Source organism: Rhineura floridana, chromosome 10 (assembly GCF_030035675.1).
Source record: "Rhineura floridana isolate rRhiFlo1 chromosome 10, rRhiFlo1.hap2, whole genome shotgun sequence".
Classification (NCBI taxonomy): Eukaryota; Metazoa; Chordata; class Lepidosauria; order Squamata; family Rhineuridae; genus Rhineura; species Rhineura floridana.
Genome location: NC_084489.1, coordinates 80,880,149 through 80,902,053, shown reverse-complemented (window position 1 = coordinate 80,902,053; position 21,905 = coordinate 80,880,149). Strand labels below are relative to the sequence as shown.

The 21,905-nt window shown below is 43.2% G+C and overlaps 1 protein-coding gene across 2 annotated transcripts in view; it reads left to right on the top strand.

Moving 5' to 3' along the window:
- LOC133365310 (sodium channel protein type 5 subunit alpha-like) overlaps positions 1-21,905 on the top strand; it is a 351,981-nt gene that overhangs the window by 249,837 nt on the left and 80,239 nt on the right. For both annotated transcript variants that reach the window (XM_061587000.1, XM_061586999.1), the window contains one exon: positions 4,654-5,124. In XM_061587000.1, the coding sequence (XP_061442984.1) occupies positions 4,654-5,124 (471 nt within the window). The remainder of the gene's footprint in view (positions 1-4,653; positions 5,125-21,905) is intronic.

Below are 21,905 nucleotides of genomic sequence, written 5' to 3'. Positions count from 1 at the left end.
AACAGGGGAGCACTTTGTGTTAATTCAATCACAAATATAGTTAAGCTGGGCTTGAAAAAATGGCTGATAGCTCAGGTTATGTTGGCTCTTTTGAGACAATCTGGTGCTCTGGGCATCATTTGGGTTGTGGCCTGGCATGCAGAGCAGAGCCGAATAGAAATAAAGAGGGCAACAATCATTCAATTGCCATGTCATTGGTTCTCATATTGAGCATAGTGTGTAGCAGGTGAATGTTTCAGGCAAAGTTGGGGGTAGGGCGGGATTTCACATGACTTGAGTATAGTACTATTTTCTTTTTTTGCGAAAAAATTCATCTCAACTTTGTTCCAGAGTTTCCCAACATGGTGTCCCCCAAATGTAGTTGGACAACAACTCCCATCATCCCTGACCATTGTTCATGCTAGCTGAGGCTGATGGGAGTTGGAGTCCAACAACATCTGGAGGGCACCAGGTTGTGGAAGGCTGCTTCATACAGTTAATCTCATGGCAAACTGTTGGAGAACGTTGACCCTGGGGAAGATTTGTTGAAATTCCCTTTTCTCCCTTGAAGTTATCTGCCCCCCCTTCAAGCTTAAAACATTCAAAATGCACCTGTGTAATCCTGTGACAGGCACGGCTTATGAGAGAAGTTGAAGAACATACAAGGAGCCCTGCTGGATCAGACCAAAGGTCAACCCAGTCTTGCGTTCTGTCCTCGTAGTGGCCAGTCAACCAAATGCCTCAGTGGGAAGCCTGAAAGCTGGACTTAAGTGCAACAGTATCCTCACCACTTGTGATTCCCAGCAGATGGTATGTAGAGGCATACTGCTTCCGATAGTGAAGGTATAGTCATTGTGGCCATTGATACAGTAGCCTTCGTCTCCCAAGTTTGTGATGAGGGAAAACCCACTGAGAAAACGTTAGCGCTGGTTGACAGGGCTTTCTGTGTGCCTCTGCTCTTTGTGGAAGGCCTGAACAAGTGAGAGAGCAAACGTTAGGTTCTGGAAATTGCCCTCTGTGGATGAGGAACTGTGACTGAGGCTTTTTGGAATATGTGAGTGCATGCAAACTAAAAGGGCCCAGGGTTTGCCTCTGGACGTTTGGCTTTTCTCTATCTTTACTCGTTGATGAACTTCAAACGTAGAACGTTTTGGGTTCCTGGCTCTTTTTGCAAGATGGTTAAAATTCAGCAATAGCTGCTTTCTTCTCCTCCTCGATAGGAAAGAGGCAACTTCATATGCTGTTTTCCCCTCCGTCCAATAAGGTTGTGGCGCTGCCTCCATGGCTGTTGCTTATAGAATACACTTGGCATGCCTGGCAGAACCTGAAAAGGTGGGGACTTGAATTCCTGGGGTGAAATGGAGCCGGCAACTAGTGTCATGTTCCGCATTATGCATATGTTAGATGGTGACTCACTCTTGTACCTGTAATGCCCTCCCTGCTGTGAACCGTTCTCCACCAACCATAAAATGTACAGAGACTGAAAAGGTCATTTTACTATTGTGCAATTAGCTTTTTCATGCCCCTCTTTTGGATTATGCTGAGGTCCATTCATTGAATTCAGGCAGCTGTCTGTTCACTTCTAAGGCCAATGGAGATGATTTTGACTGGACAATGGGATATGTACCGTTGATGCCAACTTCCATTCATACTAATCATGGTGATTACGGTGAGTGCCTGATGGATTAATAATGACAGGATACTTCAGATCAAGTGGTAGCGGCATAATTAAGGTCATGCTGGCTTGCAAGAGTTCTTAGGCTCAGGGTTTTAGTAATTAAACAGAAAGAGACCAAGAAATAATAGGAAAAAGCAACCTTCTGTTCTGCATATGTAATGGACTACACACACACACCCTGGAATTTGGTATTTGGACACCTAAAGTTCTCTGCTTTCATAGACATTATGGTTAAGGGGATATACCTGCCAAGGGTAACATCCATACCTCGTCACCCTGTGACTGGACAGCTGTAATGCACTCAACATGGGAATCCTTTTGAAGACTGTTCATGAACACTAGCTCAACCTGTAGCCTCCAGATGTTTAGGACTACAGCTTTGCTGACTGGGGCTGATGGGAGTTGTAGTCCAAAACAACTGGAGGGCATCAGGTTGGGGAAAGCTGGTCTTGCTGGTTCAGAATGCTGCTGTTGCGTGACAGCATTGAGCCCAGTCCTCCTACCGCTTCCACCACAGCCCATCAGTGGTTTTAGCACTTTAATAATGCAAATGTAGTCCAGAGTGAAAATCCTGTTAAAGAATTCCTGAAGAAACTGAACAAAGCAGTATACAATTGAAACAGAAGGGAACAGATGGGTTGTGTCTTTTTGATAGGCCTTGTTAAGAGCAGGGTTAGAGTCCACTAAAAATCCAAAAGGAAACTTCCTCACCACTCGACCTGGGCTCCTACTGGGAGGAAGGGAGGTATAGAAATCTAATAAATGGAATGAATGAATGAATGAATGAATGACAGTCTAGCAGAGCATGTGCTACCTCGCTGAAGATCATGCCACCTCCCCTGGTTTCTATGCAACATCTCCACCCCTACCTCTCTTGGCTACTTGACTTACTGACAACAGAATTAACCCCTAAGTTACACACTGAATGATCTCTGCTGAATGATCTCTGTACTCCCAACAAGTGGCTGGGCTGCAAATGTGATGATGGCTCCGGTGCTGCTCTGCAAAGCCCTGCTGCTGAAGTCAGAGCAACTGTTGACTCCTTTGGCAAGTGGGTGGGACAAAGCTGTTGCCCCCCCTCCCCAACTATCTTCTTCAGCCCATGGTAAATCGTTCACTTCTATGTAAGAAAGTAGAGAAACATCAGGTGGAGACACAGTTGAGTTTGGAGGGGAAGGGGGAATTCCCCAAAAGCAGTGACCTCAATGTTAGGACATGAGGGAAAATGTCTTCCCAGCTGTAGTCTGCCACAAGAGTTTTTGATGTTGTAATATGGGCAAGATCTGAACAGGGTGGTTCATGACAGATGCTGTTGGAGGTCACTGATTCATAGGGTTGCCATAAGTCATAATCGACTTAAAGGCACATAAGAACAACAACATATCCCAAGATCAAGATGGTATACATGATTTTCCCTCCCCCATTTTATCATCACAACACCCCTGTGAGGTAGGTTAGGCTGAGAGACAATGACTGGCCCAAGGTCACCTAGTGAGCTTCATGGCTTCTTCTGACATGTGAGAAGAACGGGTGCATTCTGGAGGTCCCTACCTTGTGGATTCATTTGATCTAAGACCCCTTACACTGGATATCCAATAGATTCCAAGTAACTGCATGTGCATTTATGCTGTGAGTTATAAATATAACAAAACAGAATGGAACTGTCTCTTCCTCCCCCTTCTTTTAAAGCACCTAATTTTGGAGGCATTTTCAGTCACTTTGCATATTAAGAATGACCACCGTTTGAAAGGAGGAATATTATTGCAGTGGTTGAAGGCGTTCTCTTGCCATATGTCAGGATTTCCCCTAAAATAGGTTCTTCAGTTCCCAAACTGCATGACCTACGAGGAGAGCGGCAGAGGAGTTTGGACAAGTCTTCTCTTCTCTCCTGTGCAAACATACGAATGTGAGCAAGTCATGTGTGTACATTGCATGCTTACATGAAATTGGGAAAAAAATATTAAGAATCCCTAGTGTGTCTTCTGCCATGATAAAATTTGGGTTTGCAGCCTTAAGGTTGAGGTCAGGAGGCCCTGCCCCATTACATATTTTATCGCAAGGCACTAATTTAAATGGATTGTGGCAAGAGGGTGTGACTCGGCTTTGGATGACCTGGGTATAGGCTGCATCTCTGAACGCAATAATTTATTCGTTGATTTATTGGCTTCCATTTAGTTTCTGGGCCCATTTCAAGGTCATCAGTTGAGATTGTTCTCGAAGGCCCTGTTGGATGTCCTACCATGAAAAGAGATTTGTGTTGTGGTAATGTGAGATGGGGCCATTTCTGTGGCAGCACCACAGTTGTGGGATTGCCTCCCAAGGACTATCCACAGTAGCATTTCAGTAGGCAGTGAAAACCTTCTTATTCCACGTGGGTTTTAATATGTGGACCCTCCGTGGCACAGAGTGGTAAGTGGCAGTAACGCAGCCGAAGCTCTGCTCATGGCCGGAGTTCGATTCCAACAGAAGGAGGAAGTCGAATCTCCGGTAAAAGGGGTCGAGGACCACTCAGCCTTCCATCCATCCGTGGTCGGTAAAATGAGTACCTGGCATATGCTGGGGGGTAAAGAAAGGCCGGGGAAGGAACTGGCAATCCCACCCCATATATACGGTCTGCCTAGTAAACGTCGCAAGACGTCACCCTAAGAGTCAGAAACAACTCACACTATCAGTGCGGGGACACCTTTACCTTTTTTTAAATATGTGATTGAAGGTTTTCATTCTGTCCCTTTTGATTTTAGTTTTACTTGATGGTGCTTCATTGATTTTGTGCGACCAAAACCTGGTATAATCATGTTTTTATAAATAAATATAAATAAAAGCTGGGACAGCATTACTTTGGAATGTGTCTGTTAAGAATACATAAATCCCCAGGGCTTGAATGTCTCAGGATGATTAGGAGCATAGGAATCTGCTTCATACTGAGCCACATCATTGGCCCAGACTTATGGCCCTTCCCCAAATGAAATGATTGACACTATTTCCTTTCCTTTCAGGTGTTGAACCTGTTTCTTGCCTTGCTATTGAGCTCGTTTAGTGCCGATAATCTTTCTGCTCCGGATGAGGATGGGGAGATGAACAACCTGCAGCTTGCCTTTGCACGTATCAACAGGGGACTTGCCTATGTCAAGCGTGCAATGTGGGATTTTTGCTGCAGCGTCCTTAGGCAGCCAAAGGCAACAGCTGAAAAAAAAGCCATGATGAAGCTTGCAGCCCAGCACTCAGATGTCGTTCACAACTGCATCAACAACCACACGGCCATGGAGTTTGGCAAAGAAGAGGAGAACCACAAGGAGAACCACACAGGCGATGATGGGGCTGAGAAAAACAGGGAGAAGGAGCAAGTGGCTAATGACCATAATGATGACTTCATGACCAACCCAAACATGTCCATCTGTGTCCCCATTGCTGTGGGAGAGTCTGATATTGAAGACGATGAGCAGAGCACCTTCACGGAAACAGACCAGGTAAGCTCCTCCATGAATAGTTCCTTTCTGTGGTGGCCAACCTTTGGGGCAAGGTTGCAATGTGCTCGGCAGTGCTACAGTAGCCCATGCTCCATATAGCCCCTATGCCACTTCCCCATCCTGTGGGGCAGAGGTATTCTCCGGTCTACTAAGCCATGTTGCAGGCAAGAGGGTAGAAGTGGAGGAAGGGGTTGCTGTGTAACCTTGAATCTAAGCAATAGCTAGTCTTGCAGCTCCAGGAATGCCCCAAACCCCTGCTTCTTATGCTACAAGTGGCACCCAAGCCGCAGGTTGGACATCTATGAATAGTTGCAAAGGTATGAGCCATAGCTCAGTATTTCACTATATCTGAAGTTGTAAAATGTGAAATCCATCATCTTAAGATGAACTCTTTGTACATTACTGGGCTTGTCCCTTATGGTAACAACAGGAACATTTGTCTCTGTGACCTCCAAGCGCAGATATTTACAGTTACTGGCTTAATTTTAGCAGTCATTCCTGCTCCCCAGAGAATCCTGGAACCTATGTAGTTCTGTGGAGAAATCTAGGGCTCCCAAGCAGAGACTTCTCATTATCTCCACTAGACTACAATTCCTAGGATTCTTAGGTAAAACCATGACAGTTAAAAGCATATAAAACTTGATACAACTGCAGAGAGTTGATATGTCCTAAATGTTTTTTCTGTCAGTGCTGTGATTGCCTTGAAGGCCTCTGCTAAGTAAAGATGGTGAGAAGGATGTCATATTGTGAGTTGATTTCTTGTGAATGCTTTTATGTCTGAAAGTGATCACTATAAAATCGGCTGTGGATATGCAAACCATAAAATGGAGGAATGTCTGCACATGCAATGGTTGTAAAGTTTCTCGGTTTGATTGGCCCGGCTGAGACTTCAGCATTTTGAAAGTCTTTTTAAGGAACCCCAGAGGGTAGAATATTACTTGGGGTGACGTGTAAGAGAAAGGCAGTGGCTGCTTCAGGAAGCATGTTTCATAGGAAGACCAAGCAGCAAATGAATTCCTTATCTTGACTCTCATTTTGACATCTTCATGTGCTCTTGACGTCTTGGGAGAGGCTGGATAGAGGCTTATCTCGAGCATTTGAAGTGTGAGTTTACTCAGCATTCCCATTCTTCATATAGAGGTATGCAAGAGAGGCTGAATGTACAAGAGAGATATAGCCAGATGTGGGCATGTAAAAGACTGGGGAGAGGACCTTTGGAGATTCCCTTAGCTAACACTTGAAGGCCAGCAGCATTTGGTCTCATCACTAACCCGCATTAGAGCCAAGTGAGAACAGCAACAGGGGCTTCTGTTCTCTGCATATTATGCCCTCTGCAGAACTTTCTTTGTGTCTCAAAGTGTCTGGCTGTGCTGTGTAACAACTCCCTCCCCCCATACTTTTCCATTTACTCCCCCTCCCTCAAATCACAGACACACACACAGTTTACTAGGCCTGCCTTCATACCATGTGCCTTGGCCATGTTTTTCCCTTTCCCTTTGAGTCTTAGGAAATGAGATGCTCCCGGCCCTTGACCCTCAGGGAATCGGCTGCTGCCAGCCTGCAGCCTTCTGTGCAGGGGAAAGCCAATGAAGGGCATAATGGGGTCAGAAGCCTGTGGAGTCTGGAACAAGTGCGGAGGGCATTAGTTGCCTGTCGTAGTGATTTTCAAGGGTAGAGGTCTTGTTTAACCTTTGGGAAAACCTTCATATGTCCCTTAGGATGCACCCATGGTTTTCACAGAGTAATGGTGAGGCCCAACAGACCTAACTAGGTGCCCCGCATGGACTATTGTCATTACTATTGGCTGAAAACTTGCTCTTTTTGTTTTTTCAGCAAGTCTACCTAGACAAATAATTTAATTACCTATACTCATTTTTAAAGTTTAGCAATTCTTACCTATGTTTTAATTCTTTTATATAAATATTTCTTTTTAATAGTTTTATGGATTTTAAGATTATTAATGCAATGTTTGTACACCACTTAGAGAGCTCTTGATTAAGTGATTTATACATCTAGATAGATAGATAGATAGATAGATAGATAGACAGATAGATAGATAGATAGATAGATAGATAGATAGATAGATAGATAGATAGATAGATAGATAGATAGATAGATAGATAGATAGATAGATAGATAGATAGATAGATAGATTCAGGGTTGCCAGGTCTCCAGTTTTTGCCCAGAAACATGGTTTTTTGTGGGTCCCCTCTAGGTCTCTGGCTGGGTCACCTTAATCTCTGGACTGTTAGCTTTCATTTAAAAAAAAGTTAAGTTTCTAGGACTGGTTCAAAGGTTATAAACCAAAATGTCAGCCGCCACTGTTAGTGGCAATTTCTGTTACTGACCGGCTGCTCTAATCCCTGCCCTTTCAGATTTTTAGCCAATAAGTGATTGACAAGATTTGTTGACCCACAGGCAATAGTTAAACCTACACTTTCCTTTTCCTACTTTTCTCACATCAGGAATTCAGTAAATATAGAGCTTTCAGCAGCATAAAGAGTACATTATCTGTACAGGATTGGGATTTGCTTCTGAGTAAACATGCACAGGATTGCACTACAACAGAAGATCACAGCAGGATCTTGGTAGGAATAAAAGTGTACATGCAGAGTTTTTTAATTACTTGCAAAAATGGCATATTATACATTTTATCTTTCAAATAATTTTTGAACAGAATTTTTAAAAGTGTACATGCTGCAGTGTTATACTATTCTAATTAAGGAGTCAAGCAAGTTTAAATGTTACTGGACTGTTGGAACAGGGCAATTTATTTGTTTTATTCATAACCTGTTTTGAAAACCTTCCCAATATGAAGCTTTTCTGGGAGTAAAGCTGCAATGGTAATTCCACATACCTGGGAGCTAACGCCATTGAATTTATAGGACTTACTTTTGAGCAGACGTTGTTAGGATTGTGCTGAAAATCAGTGGGACTTTTTAGTCAACATAGAAAAGGATTGTGTTGTAAATCTTTCTCTCCCCCTCCAGTCCTTTTTTTAAAAAGCAGTTAGTCATGGCTTACTTAGGTGTCACTGCTTTTATATGGCATGAAACTAATACTTATTTTTAAAAAAACATGTTCTACAATGGCCAACTGGTTTTGACAATAAATTATTATATGGGGTGTATGTATTTTTTATATCTCCAATGTGTGTGTATATGGGATATTTCCAATAATCCTGTGAGGTAGGGTTGGAAACCAAGGCAGCTCACAATAAGAAATAAAGCAGTTTAAAATCCAATAACCATAAAAAAAGTATAAAACAGTTGCAAAACAGTTTAATGTGGCATGATTCTGAATTTTGGATTGGGTGAGTGAAGTTCCTTATCACTGAATTACAGCCCTGTGCATGCTTCCCTGTCTGTGTAAGCCCCATTGAATACACCTGGACTTACTTCTGAGTAAACATGCGTAGGATTGCACTATCTTTACAGGTTGTGTAAATAATAAACATCTTTGACATTCATGCTTATATAAATATTTCTTCATACAATGTCTTGATATGTATTTGATTCCACACTATGGTTGTAAATTATTATTTACAAATTGTTATTTCCTCTACATTTTAAGTGTGCCCGTCTTCCCTGGGGTGATCATGGTCCTCCTTTGTTGTTTTCACCCTGAGAGGCAGATTAGGCTGAGAGATAGTGTGCAGCCCAGGTCACCCAGTAAACCTGGTAGCTTGTTTTCATCTTCAAATTTAATTAGAATCATTTATATGTAGGCAAAGTTTATGAAGTAATGCAGATCCATATAATACATTTAAAGCACATCCAAGTCGCATTTAAAGCATATGACTTTCTCCAAAGAATCCTGGGAAGTGTAGTTTCCCCCTCACAGTTATAGTTCCCACCACCCTTAACAAACTACAGTTCACAGTGTTCTGTGATGGGATACATGTGCTTCAAATGTATGTTGACTGTGCTTTGAATGCATGCTGTGCATTCACTGGTGAATTGAAAAGAGCAATTTTAAAGGATACTTTTTTAAATAGGGCTGTGGCTCAGTGGTAGGGCGCATGCTTTGCATGCAAAGGTCCAAAATTCAATTTCTGGAAGAGACTATTGCCTGGAGTCCTGGAGAGCCAATGCTAGTCCATGTCATCAGCACTGAACTAGGTGGTAGCAAATGGCCTGACTCGGTATAAAAGAGGAAAGAGACCCAAGGGCCACAGTGACTCCAAAATTTATTTATGTATTTTATTTATAACATTTATATATATTGTAAAAAACCTCAGAGTGGTTTACAGAAAGAACTTAAACATTGTATTGGCAAAAAACATTCAAAATAATAAAACCAAAAATGAGTTAAAAACAGATAAAAAAACATAATAGCTTACATGCCTAAGTAGGCTTGCCTAAACAAAAATATTTTTAGCAGATACCAAAATGAGTACAATGAAGGTGTCTGCCTAATGTCAATAGGCAGGGAGTTCCAAAGTGTAGGTACTACCACAAAAGGATTGATTTCTTACAGGAGTAGAACAATTACTATGCGGCACCCATAACATGGAAAGCACACCTTAAACATGGCCTGGTAGCAAATTGGCAACTAGTGCAGATTTCAGAGCAGAGATATTATGTGCTGATAGGGTCTCACTCATGTCCCCAATCATTCTGCATCATTCTACACTAACTGCAGCCCCCGGGTCAGGTTGTGTTGCATGGGGATTTCTGTGACCTTGGCTGACTGGCTGCCAGGAATTTTTTTCATTTTGGTTAGGAACCCTGACAGGCTGTGGGATGCTAAATTTTCTGTCTTACTCATAGGAATCGTATTGTGGTTGGTATGGTATTGCATTTAGGAAATCATCACTGTATTTTATTTTTATTTTTCTATTTGCATTTCATTTACTTCTGACCTTGCTCCCTGACATCCACAGAAGCAACAACAGCGGTTCCATGTGGTCAGCTCAACTCCCTGAAGCGCACTGATGATGCACCTTGTTATGATGGTTTGTTTCTTGCCCAATAGTGGTAAAAGAGAATTCACATACTGGGAAGTGTGGCTTCAATTGCTGTTGTTCCCCATCTACTGCCTGTGAAGGTAGACCAAACCATGTGTGTTTTCTCTCTGTCAGTTATTACTCACTGGAATTGGGTTGGCTGTCAAAGTGAATTTATAGCAGCCCACAGAGTAGGCAGGAAAGACCACTTTATATCCTGCCCTTCCTCCCAAAAGAGCCCAGGACAGAAAGGGAGGCCTGAGAATGTCCTCATTCTGAAACCCTGGAGAACCATCGCCTAAAAGATGCACTTGGGGTGGACAATGTTGAGCTAGATGATCTGACTTGGTATAAGACAGCTTCCTACAGGTATAAGATAGCTTCCTATGGAAGTTAGTCATCACGAACTTAAACCCCATTGATTTCAGGGTGTCATCTCTAAGCTTGACTAATCGGTCTGGACTCTTCAACCCAAAGTGAGTAGCAATGACAGACGAGCAAGGATTTGCACCCTGGTCTCCTTAGTTCAACATTCTGCCCTGCTATATTCCTCATTTCAGTGGTTCTCCTTATGTATGATCCAGGGGTGCCACAGGCCAGATTTTTAAAAAACAAATCTTTGCAAGAAATGCCAGTGGGAGACCATCTTCCCCCTTTTGAGAAATTATGCTTGTGTGTTTCTAGTTCAGAAAGAAGCCTGGAAACAGTCATCCCAAAGCTAAACATATATATTCATTGTGCACTTCACAATGGCTTCCCAAAACAGCAGACGTGTCATTTCGTCTCTCATGGATCTTCTCTGCAGTCTGCCTTGTTTTATATCAAAAAGCAAAACAGTAAACATACCTGAAACAACCCTAAGAGTTGCTCAGTCAGATAACCCCTACTGATAATGGCTGATTGTTCCCTTTGTAACATTCACCACCACCTCCTTTCCCAGAATAGCTATATCCACCCCCTGCAAGAGACATCTGTCAAGGGAAACATGGTGATTTTGGAAGGGATTAGGCCTTGATCTTCTCATTTAACTGATATTCCTGATCAAATAGAATCCACTCGACTGTTTTATTTATTTATTTATTTATTTATTTATTGGGAGCTGGCTTGCATTTTGACTAATTTTTTTATTTTTAAAAAAATCACTTCTCTTTTTAAGTTGGTTCTGGGTAGGGATTTCGAGCATGTTGTTTAATAAATACTCTTTTTTTACTCTTCAACTGTCCCAGGCTCATTGATTGTTGGCCAATGCACCGTATTCTGTATGACATTAATTAATTCTCTTCCTCACAACCTTCTGCAGTGGGTTTTCTTGGTGATTCTGCATCTGTCTGTTCAAGGAAACAGTTTTTACATCTTGATTGCTCTTGGTTGAATAACTTTGTTTGTTTTTTTATAGCTCCATTAGTAAACTTACTTCTGTTTCGTTCTTGGCACTGGGAAGAGGCAGGCACAGAGCCATCTCACATAACTACAGGAGGGAAAAGACGTGTTATCGGAACTGATAGCCAAAAGTGCATGTGGGCATTTGTGGGTGTGGGTGTGGGTGTGCTTATTACAAGTATTTCTCTTATGCTGTATTTGTCTGAAGACTTTCAGAGTGACCTACAATAAAACATCCTGAAAAGACTTTAAAAAGTTTTAAAAACAACAGCCGCAGAAGCAGCATGTTGTCCAATACAACAAAAACACGGCTCTTGATTACTACCAAGAGACATGCTCCAAACTATAACTCTGATCTCTCATCACATGGTGTAGTTGTGTACAGAGACAGGGAATCTATCCTAAGATCAAATCCAGGAGCTATTAGAAGGTAAATTTTATATTTATTTTTTATTCAACTCATTTATATATTTCCTTTAATTGGAAATAATATCCAGGCAGTTCACAATATTTTAAATACAATGAAAGAAAATACAAGAAAATACACAGCTATAGAATCCAATAATTGATAAAAACTGATAATGATACATCAGAGGCCCGGGAATGCCTAGCTGATTGGCAGTAGCGGTTTGTGGCTCCATGTCATTGGGGTAGTGCAATCTGCTCCAGGTTTAAGTCTGAACTTTCAAGGAAGTGACCAATGTGTTTGAACTAAAACCTGGAGCAGGTTCACCTGCCCCACTGACATGGAGCCACCACCTGGCACTGTTGATTGGTAGGTTTTCAACAATTGACAAAAGACCAAAATAGTTGGTGCCTGCTGGATCTTGGAGGCTCCAAATGCATTCTTTGAGCCTGGGCAATGAGTTGGTCCCTTTGTCTTAGGATGGGTTGTGGAACCTTTTTCATCCTGAGGGCCACATTCTCCTGTGGGGAACCTTCTGGGGGCCACACGCCATTGACAGGCGAGCGCCAGAGGCAAAAGGGAGCAGAGCGATGGATGTGACTCTTACCCTTGGACAAGAGTCAACATTTCAGCCATGCGGACACTCAAGGTTTCATAGGACGCACATTTCTCCTTCCTCCACCTGGGCAAGCAAGAGGCGTTGTTACAGTTCAAGGACGCTTTCCAACTGGGAGGGCGGGGAGGGGGGAAGGAGTGGCCTGGGGAGAGTCCAGGAGCCAGACAGAGAGGCCTGGAGGACCACGTGTGGCCCCTGGGCCTGAGGCTCCTCACCCTCTGCCAGCCTCCAGAGCAGAGCTTGGAAAAGTTACTTTTTTGAACTACAACTCTCATCAGCCCTAGGCAACATGGCCACTGGATTAGGCTGATGGGAGCTGTAGTTCAAAAAAGTAACTTTTCCAAGCTCTGCTCCAGAGTGACTCCAAGGAAACTAGTCTGGGGGAGCCAAGGGCTGGGAGAGCCAGATTTGGCTGTGCACCTTTAAACTCAAGTGTGCCGTGTCTGAAATCGGGGGTGGGGCAGTGAATGGGGCAGCAGGCCAACTGGGGGGGAAATGTCCCCTTCCCTCTGGAGTCACCCCTGCCCTGCTTTCTTTGCGTCCTGGCCTGTCTCCCTGCCCTGCCCTCAGCTCCCCCATGAGGGCCACAATACCACTCCCTGCCTGCCTTCTTTGGCCTAGGAAGCTGGGTCTTTGCCCAGGATCACAAAAATGCAGAAAGAAATAAGAATTACTTTTTTTAAGAAAAAAGGCAAGAAAAAAACATTCTGGGAATATGATTGAATTGTGATGTTAAAAAAAATCTATCTATCACTATTCATCTGAAATGTATCTTTCACAATATGGCAACTGCACTTGAGCTCTACATCTCTTCCTTCTGTGGGCAGAATTTGCTGCCATTCACCTGCAAAAAGAGGCAAAAGCAGTAAATGGTCAGTATTCCTTAATGAATACTCGTGCCTCACATCCATCACAGGGGAACCCACCATTCAGCCCCTAGGACCCTTTCCTCAGGGGGGATTCCTGTAATGAAGTAGATTTGTCTTGGGAGTCACCGCTGATATAAATCAGGGCAGGCAAAAGAAATTCACCTACGTTTGATGGCAAGTCTGGAGCAAGCAGCTATTCCCTTTACACGCACAGGAATCCATCTTACAACAAGGCCTCTTGCCAATGTGATTAACCTATTAGGCCGGGAGAACTTAAAACGTTGACATACTCATTTCTGCATTTCCCAAGAGTACAGTTAACATAATGGACCCAATACCAGAGCTCACTGAAGAGCTGAGCGCTCCGCTGCAACATGGGGCCTTGCTTGATTCAGCTTTGTTGAGGATCACTTGAGGCAACTGATTAACGGCAGTCCTTCCCACCGCCGGACTGCCCAAAGGCTCAGCTGGAAGATTCCTGTGTTTGGGAGACTTCTGCCTTGGGGCTTTTTTAGTCATTAAGTCTTTGTGTGGGTGGCACAACATGGCTGTCAAAAGTGCTATGTATCTCAACCTGCAAACTGAAGCTGCTTGTCAGTTAGCCAGAGTTTTTTTTTTGGGGGGGGGGTGAGAACAATCCTAGGATGTGCAAGTGAATACAAAGGGCATATTTGCAGGCCAGGACTAACCACTACATCAAAAGGTTTAAAGTAGGGTTCCCAGCCAAACAATGTCCCCATAATGTAAGTGCCAGAGGGCCAATTCACACAACTATTCTAGCATGGGGAAGGGCCATAGCTCAGTAGTAAAGCATCTGCTATGCATGCGGGAGGGCCCAGATTCATTCCCCAGTGGGCAGGTGCCTTTGTTGACCATTTTTTCTTCCACAAAATTCCCTTCTCCTGTTTAGTTGTCGTTGTTATCGTTGTTGTTTATTTCTGAGGGAAATACAAAAATGAGTTCTTAGTGTGACTTCCTTTCCAGGATGTATTGAAAGGGAGGGCAATGCTTCCTGCCCTCACTCTGAATTGGCTTTGTGATTATGCCAGCTAACCAATCACATTTGATTGATAAGTCATGTAACCAATTCAGAGTGAGGACAATTCTCTATTCCCTCAATCTGAATGGACTTCACAAAGTTGCCATGTAATCATATCTTCTGATGTCATCATGTTTATCACATGATCCCTGGTTGGCTGGGATCAATTGGGGAAGGGAATGGCATGAAAAGGACAGCAGAGAAATAGCTCGGATATAAAATGCAAAAAGTAGGCACAATGTAGGTTTTGCTTTTTGTTTATTTGAAGGAATATTTGTCCTTAACATTTTTGTACAGCCCTGGAAATCACAGAATATGCACAAATGAAAGTGATTCCTGATTATAATGTAGCTCCATCTTTTTCCTAATCTTTTGTAAGTAATGTTTCTAACAAGCAGTGGCTGGGTGAATGCAACACTAATATAATCCAAATTCTGCACCAGACTAAATTCTATTGTCCATATATATTGTGCAAACTGAGCGTATTTGCATAACTTCTCTTCCTTCATTCCACAATTGTAATATTTTTTATAAGTCTTGCTTATCTGAGGGAGAAGCAAGGAGACAAAGAGGCAACTACAGCCTCCCTTCCTCTACCAGTCAAAATCTTATTCAGCCCCCCCTTTGGCTTCTGCACTTTCAGCAGAAATTGCCCCCACTCTTTCAAGCCTATCTTTGCAGCCATGAGGGCTAGAAACCTGCTTGTTGCAAATGAAACTTTACCATTGAAAACAGATCCTTGGGAAACTGGATCCTGCATTCTATTCCCCATTCTGTGGTTTCCCCTGTAGTTCCAAAGAGCTGTGGTGTGCCACACACAGCGTAGGAGTTCCTGTCCTCAGTTAAAGGGGCGAACTAGCTGGGTACCCTTCATGATCTTGTGCAGTCCTGAAAGACAGCAAACATTAACAACAATGGTCACCTTTTTTTCTTTTCTTTTTCCCCCCTTTGTCATGTGCTGCACAGACACAGCTCCCACTCCAGTGAAGAGCATCAGATAATGGTCTTAACAAAAAAAAGGCCAGGAACTGTGTTTGAAAGAAGCCTGTAGGACTTCAAGAAAGCAGTGGCCATTATGCTATTGAGCACAGCAATCAGAAAGTTCAGATGGCGAGATAACATTTCTCCCACTGCTGAGAGTTGTGTAGTTTAACTGAACAGAATTTAATTTCTGTTATCCAGGCCAATGCTGGACAACAGCCGCCTACCTGAACAAGGGCCACTTTGAGCTCTGCAACAAAGTAGCACAACTCTGAAAATATCCCGCATGTAGACAGGGAGCTCTGGAAGAGGTAGAAAGGAGCCAAAAGCAGCCATCACTTTTCCATTATTCTTTTTCATGACTCACAAAAATGACTTCCCTCTGGGCAATTTTTTTGCACTCTTTGTGAAAAATTACCAGGACAACAGAGTAACAGCGGCACCATATCTGTTGTTCCTCTCATTGGAGAAGGACCATAACTCAATAGCAGAGCATTCAAAAAGACCCAGATTCAGTCCTTGGCATCTCTAGGCAGATGTGGGAAAGAACTGTACCTACAACCCTGGACAGCCACTGCCAGCCAGTGTAGACAAAACTAAGCAGGAAGGACCAAGAGTCTGACTCATTATAGGACATTCCTATGTAATGTCTAGCTAAGCCCTTAGCTGTTTTCAGTGTAGGGGTCCCTGATTCACATCTCACACTCTATTTCAGGGATGGAGGTGTCATTTGTTTTGTCCTTTTTGTAGCAGACTGGCCTGACCTGAGACTCCTGAAATTGCTCATGGACAACAGTTTAACTCCCAGTTGGATCACACACCTCTCCAGATTTTGAAATGCATTTTCAGTGCACAAAAAGTTCTTAGCAATATGCATTTTACATAAAAGAGTTGTACAACATGCATATTATACCAGTGAATGCATTGAAAAGTGAATATTTTATGTAAAAAGGGTATGTTTTATGTAAAAAAAAAAGAGCTCATATGTTGCATATAAGGGGATGGAACACTAGGGGATGGCACACTAGTGATAGGGAAAAAATAGATTCAGTTTGCATTTAAAGACGAAACTACCTAATTTGCACTTTCCGAAACAATATAACAAAAAAAACAGCCGTCCTTCAAAGCTTACACTTCAGTTCTCTAGCCGTGTACAAAAACATATACTGTGGTAAAGTGCGCATAATATATATATTAGTGAAAATAACATACAAAAATGCATTATATCGGGGAAAATTTCTTTGCACTAATGTGTACGTCAGGCAAAATTGCATACAAACATATGTATATTATTAGACATTTGCACTAAAATGCTGATGAATTTTGATGAGGGCCTTTAAAACATTTTTTGGTAATGATGGCCTGCTCCAGATTCCTTTAAATCAGGGGTAGATGTTGTTGGACTTTATTGGCCATGCTGGGTGGGACTGATGGAGTCCACCATCTGGAGGGCCCCAGGTCCCATCCCTGCTTTAGATGATTATGTTACGTACAGTAGTTGCTTAGGATTAAATCCCACTGAATCTCCTAGGACGTTTTTCTTACATAGGATTGCACTGCCTGGGTGATAAGGTTAACTTATACCATTGGCAGGGCCTTTTCTTGGGGGACTCTGGAGTTGTGGGATGCTGTCCGCTGTCTATATGTGCTCTTCCCAGGACTCCTTTCATTGTCAGTGAGAACACTTTTATTGACATTTGAGATTTAATGACAATTCTCATTGCTTTTATGTCATTTAAAACTTTCGCTTTTATTGTTTTATTCTTTTTCTTCCTTTTTTAAATGGATGGTTTTTATTATTTTTTAATTGTTGCAGATGTCCTGTGAACCATTAACTGCTGAAATGCAGCCTAGAAGTGTGGTAATTTTTTTTAAAAAAATAAGTGACTAGAAATGCAGAGATCTCAGATTTTGACATGTACATGTGAGCAGGCACACACACACACACACAGATACTGTTTAGTATGGTGGCTATTTCACAGTTGCCATTTCTGAATAATGAGGCAACTTTTGGGTGGTTCTACTTCACTAGCGTTCTTTGAAACTCAGTACACAGGGGCTTGTGCTAAACCAGCATCATTTGTGCACTCATCTTTGGAAGTTGCCTTTATACATTTGTTATGATGACTAATTGGGTCATATGGTTTTGCAGAGCAGGATAAAGGCAGCGGTCCAGAAGGACAGAGGAAACTGCCTTACAGTGAGCAAGATCATCAGAGCTTGGAAAAGTTACTTTTTTGAACTACAACTCCCATCAGCCCTAGGCAACATGGCCACTGGATTAGGCTGATGGGAGCTGTAGTTCAAAAAAGTAACTTTTCCAAGCTCTGATTCGGTCCACCTAGCATGCTATCCAGTACAATACTGAATGGCAGCAGCTCCAGGGTTTCAGACAGGGGACATTCCCAGCCCTATCTAGAGATGCCAATGCTCAGTTCCTTTACACTATTTCCCTGTGAATGCTCCCCTTTTAGTTAAGTTCTGATTTCCGCCCCTTCTGTCACTTATTTTCTCCAGTGTGAGGAAAGCAGCCATAGACCCCTACACACAAAGGTTTCTGTGGGGGCTTATTCAGGACAAGATGCCATAGTACGGCACCTCAGGTCTGCAGAGCACTAGAAGGCAAAAGTAATAAAAAGCTAATAGTTATAAAAAGCGATGGCACTAAAAGGAGTGAAATCAGACATTGCTCATTTGACAGCATGCATTTGGACACATGCCCAGACCACAGCCTATATGTCAGTCACAATTTACTAGGTAGTATTTCCAGGATCCCCATCCCCACATACGCACACACCCCAGAGCAAATCTCTGCTCAGAAATGAGCATTTCACACAAGTTTTGCCTTTGGGGAGAAGTGACACTGCCACTCGGAAATAATCAGGTTGTGTGTGTGTATGTGTGTGTGATCTGAGCTGTTTGGGCTATCCTGGAGCCACAAAACAAGAAACACTTAATAGATGCCGGTGACTTAAGTCTGTGATCCTCTCTTTTTTTTAACTATCTTGATTCACAGAGCTTTCCCTCTATCAGTTCATTTGCTGAGAGAATCTCGGAATATCTGACATAGAAAACCATTCCATTGCACGGTTCTGGGGCATGTACTCGATAGCTCACTCAGTTCAGAAGGGGTGTGATAACAAGGTTCATTGGATCATATTGTGTGAAGTGGCTATGCCGTGAATGCACCCAAGACATTCCTGCCACAGTGTTTGATGGGGAAGGTTGGTTGCAGGTAGACAGCTGTTATTAAGAACATTAGTAGAGTCCTGCTAAATCAGACTAGATTCCCATCAAGTCCAGCTTCCTGTTTTCACAGTGGTCAGCCAAATGCCTATGGGAAGCTCTCAAGGAGTGCAACAGTGCTCTCCTCACTTGTGATTCCCAGCAACTGGTATACAATGGGGATAATCGAGAATTCTGCCAAATTGGGATTTAGCATCTGATTTTTCAGTGGTTTGCATGTTCTCCATCTTTGCGGAGCAATCCTGTTTGCTCCGCAGCTTTCCACAGATACTGAATTCCCCCCCTCAAATCTTTCCTCAAATATATTGTTGTTTTATTGATCTTACTCACAGCACAGAAGAGCGGAACAGCACTCTCTCGCTCTCTGCTACCCCCTCCACTCAAATAATCCAAGTTCCAAGTGGGGAGGAAGCAGGCCAAGCCTATAATAGCCTGTAATAGCAGAGAAGGAGAACACAAAGTCACTTTCCTTCCAAAATATTGATAATTTCTTTCAAAATATTGATAGGGTTTTTCTTTCAAAATGTTGACAATTCATTTCAAGATATCAATATTAATATTGATATTTTTGGGATGACAAAGATCGGACTAGTAAAAGCAATGGATAGCGGACAAAGAGGGAACTTGAATCGATACTGCCTGTTAGGTCGATGGAATGCTTTCAAAGCGGTACCGGCCAGCAGATCCCATCCCTAGTATACAGAGGCATACCTTTGGTACTGGAGGTAGTGCACAGCCATCATGACTAGTAGCCATTGATTCCTTGTCCTTCACTGATCTGGCTTGCCTGCAATTTGCGCTCTTCTCATTGAGGAGCACCACTAATCTCCCAGAAGAACTGTACCACTGCCCAGAGCGCTGTTTGAAACAGAGACACTAAATGGCAGCCTGAGACTATACACATCATGGCATTTAAAAAAACACACATATAAAGTAGTGGGGAAATTTCCTACCAGTGAACTCAAACATCCCCACCAGTAAAGTGCTCTTTTCAGTTTGCTCAGCTTCTTTCTTCAATGTGAGGGCATGTGCCCTTTTGTTCCTGTAACCCTATCCTGTGCCCAGGGCCAGCGCCAGGGGGTGGCCAGGTCAGGCCCTGGCCAAGGGCCTCTGCGGCTCAAAGGTGGGAGGGCAGCGCTCCTGTTGTGCAATCCGCAGCAGTGGCAGCTGCCGACCCAGCCACGGATTGCAGAGAGGGAGCTCCCAGGCTCCTCCCCCACACAGTTAGTGTGGGCTTCAATAAGCCTGCACACAGCCCCGCCTACCTCTCACATCCCTGTGAATAGTGTGTGCACTGCACGCACATGCCTGCCATCAACCAAGATGGCCACGGAGGCTTCCTTAAGGGGCTGACGCCCCCGCTCCCATCTTGGTTGATGGCAGGCATGCAAGCACAGCATGCACTTTATTTTGTGGCTCTGTGAAGGGATAAACTACGTTTCCCAGGATTCTTGGGGGGACAAGTTGCTCTAAATGTATTGTGCATACCTAGCCAAACTCTCCCCAGAGTGCCCTTTTCATACTGCTCTCTCCAAAATGTACAGTTCTGAGCACTCCCCAGACTGGGGATATACCAAAACGCATGACAAGAATGTCCACTGAAAACAATGGGACCAGGCAACTATCTGAAGGCCCAGTTGGAAGCTGTGAATGCAAATTGACAAGGCAGGGCTCTGCTGAAATGAACACAAGCTTGAATGTTACATGTGATGAAAACTTGATGGGATATTAACTGCCCACTTGAATAACTTTCTATCTTAGAAGAAGTCAACAGAAAGAGGTCTGGAAATTTCTTCATACCCAGGCATGTGTATTCTTCCTGGTGCTACAGAGGGTGAGAGGAGGGAGAGAATCTAACCCTGGCTTGCTAAATAAGCGAGTATTTTGGAGGTCAAGGGGAAGAGAAGGACCTCCTTGCTTTCATCTGCTTTGGGGATTTTCACATACTGCATGCATTTCTTGAATCCTCTGCCAAGCCTCCCCGCCTCAAGGACATTTTCCTAGTCTACAGATTGTGGAGTGGTCTGATATGCATGTAATAGCTTGCCCTCCTGCAAACAAAGATCGTGCCTTAATAAGCAAGCAGTCCTAAAGGCTGACAGGGAGATTTTACTGGAATGCAAGAGACAGTCAGAGTGCAAGCAAGCACCCCTATGCACTTTTCCTGTGTGTGAGAGTTAGGAAGGCCTGGGTTGGAATCTGAGCTGTGAGACCGCGTCTGTAGCTAAGCAGCCTAACAGATTCGGGTGAGGTGTGTGTGCGTGATGCCAAACATATGTATGTATGTATGTATGTATCTATGTATGTATGTATGTATGTATTATTTGATTTATATCCTGCCCTTCCTCCCAGTAGGAGCCCAGGGCAGCAACATTAAAATAAATGCAAAGAAGAAAGCATATAGAAACGCTGCAGACAGCTGAAAAACGTCTGAAATTGGCAAGTCCTTTCCCTACCTCTGTCTCTCCCGTTCTCAGTCTGCTCCTGTTCTTACCTATTGTTACATATGCTCATAAATCTGCCTCTCCCTTTTGGGTTGGGGAACCTGAGGGCTCAGGGGCCATATGTTACCCTTCCAGCCTCCAAGGCATCATCATGAAGGCAAACAAGAGTGAGAGCCGTTCCTTCTTTCATTCTGGTGAATTAAAAAAAGAAAATAGTGATAAATAGAGGTAAAGCATTTGTGCAAATGTCCTGAAAAATCATTGACGGGGAGGCGGGGGTGATGATGTCCCTTCATTGTCTGCAATCTGGATGGTGAAGTTGAAGAGGCTATTTTGGCTCAGCCCTACAATACATTCCAGTTTTATATACCTTTTGGACGAAAGCACACGTTCTGATTTGCAAATGATAGGCTCTGCACTAAAGCCATTTGTGCGAGAGTCCTCTATTTTTTCTGGTGGGTTTCTCAAAACATTGAAACTGCAAACCTGTAGGAGCTTCAGTGCCTCTAACACCTCTGTTGGTTTGGGTGACATGATGCTACAAAGCTTACTCAATCATGATGAAAATGTACAAAGCCTTAATTGATTGAAAAGGGACTTCTGTGGTTATTTCAGTTAGTGCCTGGAAGCAGATGCCACTCGGCAGCAAATGTTAGAAAGCACACTCCAGTCTTTTGGAGGCTGTGTTTGTCAACCCATTACATTGTAATACCTGATTCTTCGTAATACATTGTGGAGAGAGCCCAATTACCAAGAGGAAAATAAAGTGCACACTGATTAAAACATCGTTGACGAGCAATTTTAGCTAAAGGTAGTGGCTTGGACTCTGCACAGTGAACACTTATGAAGCAC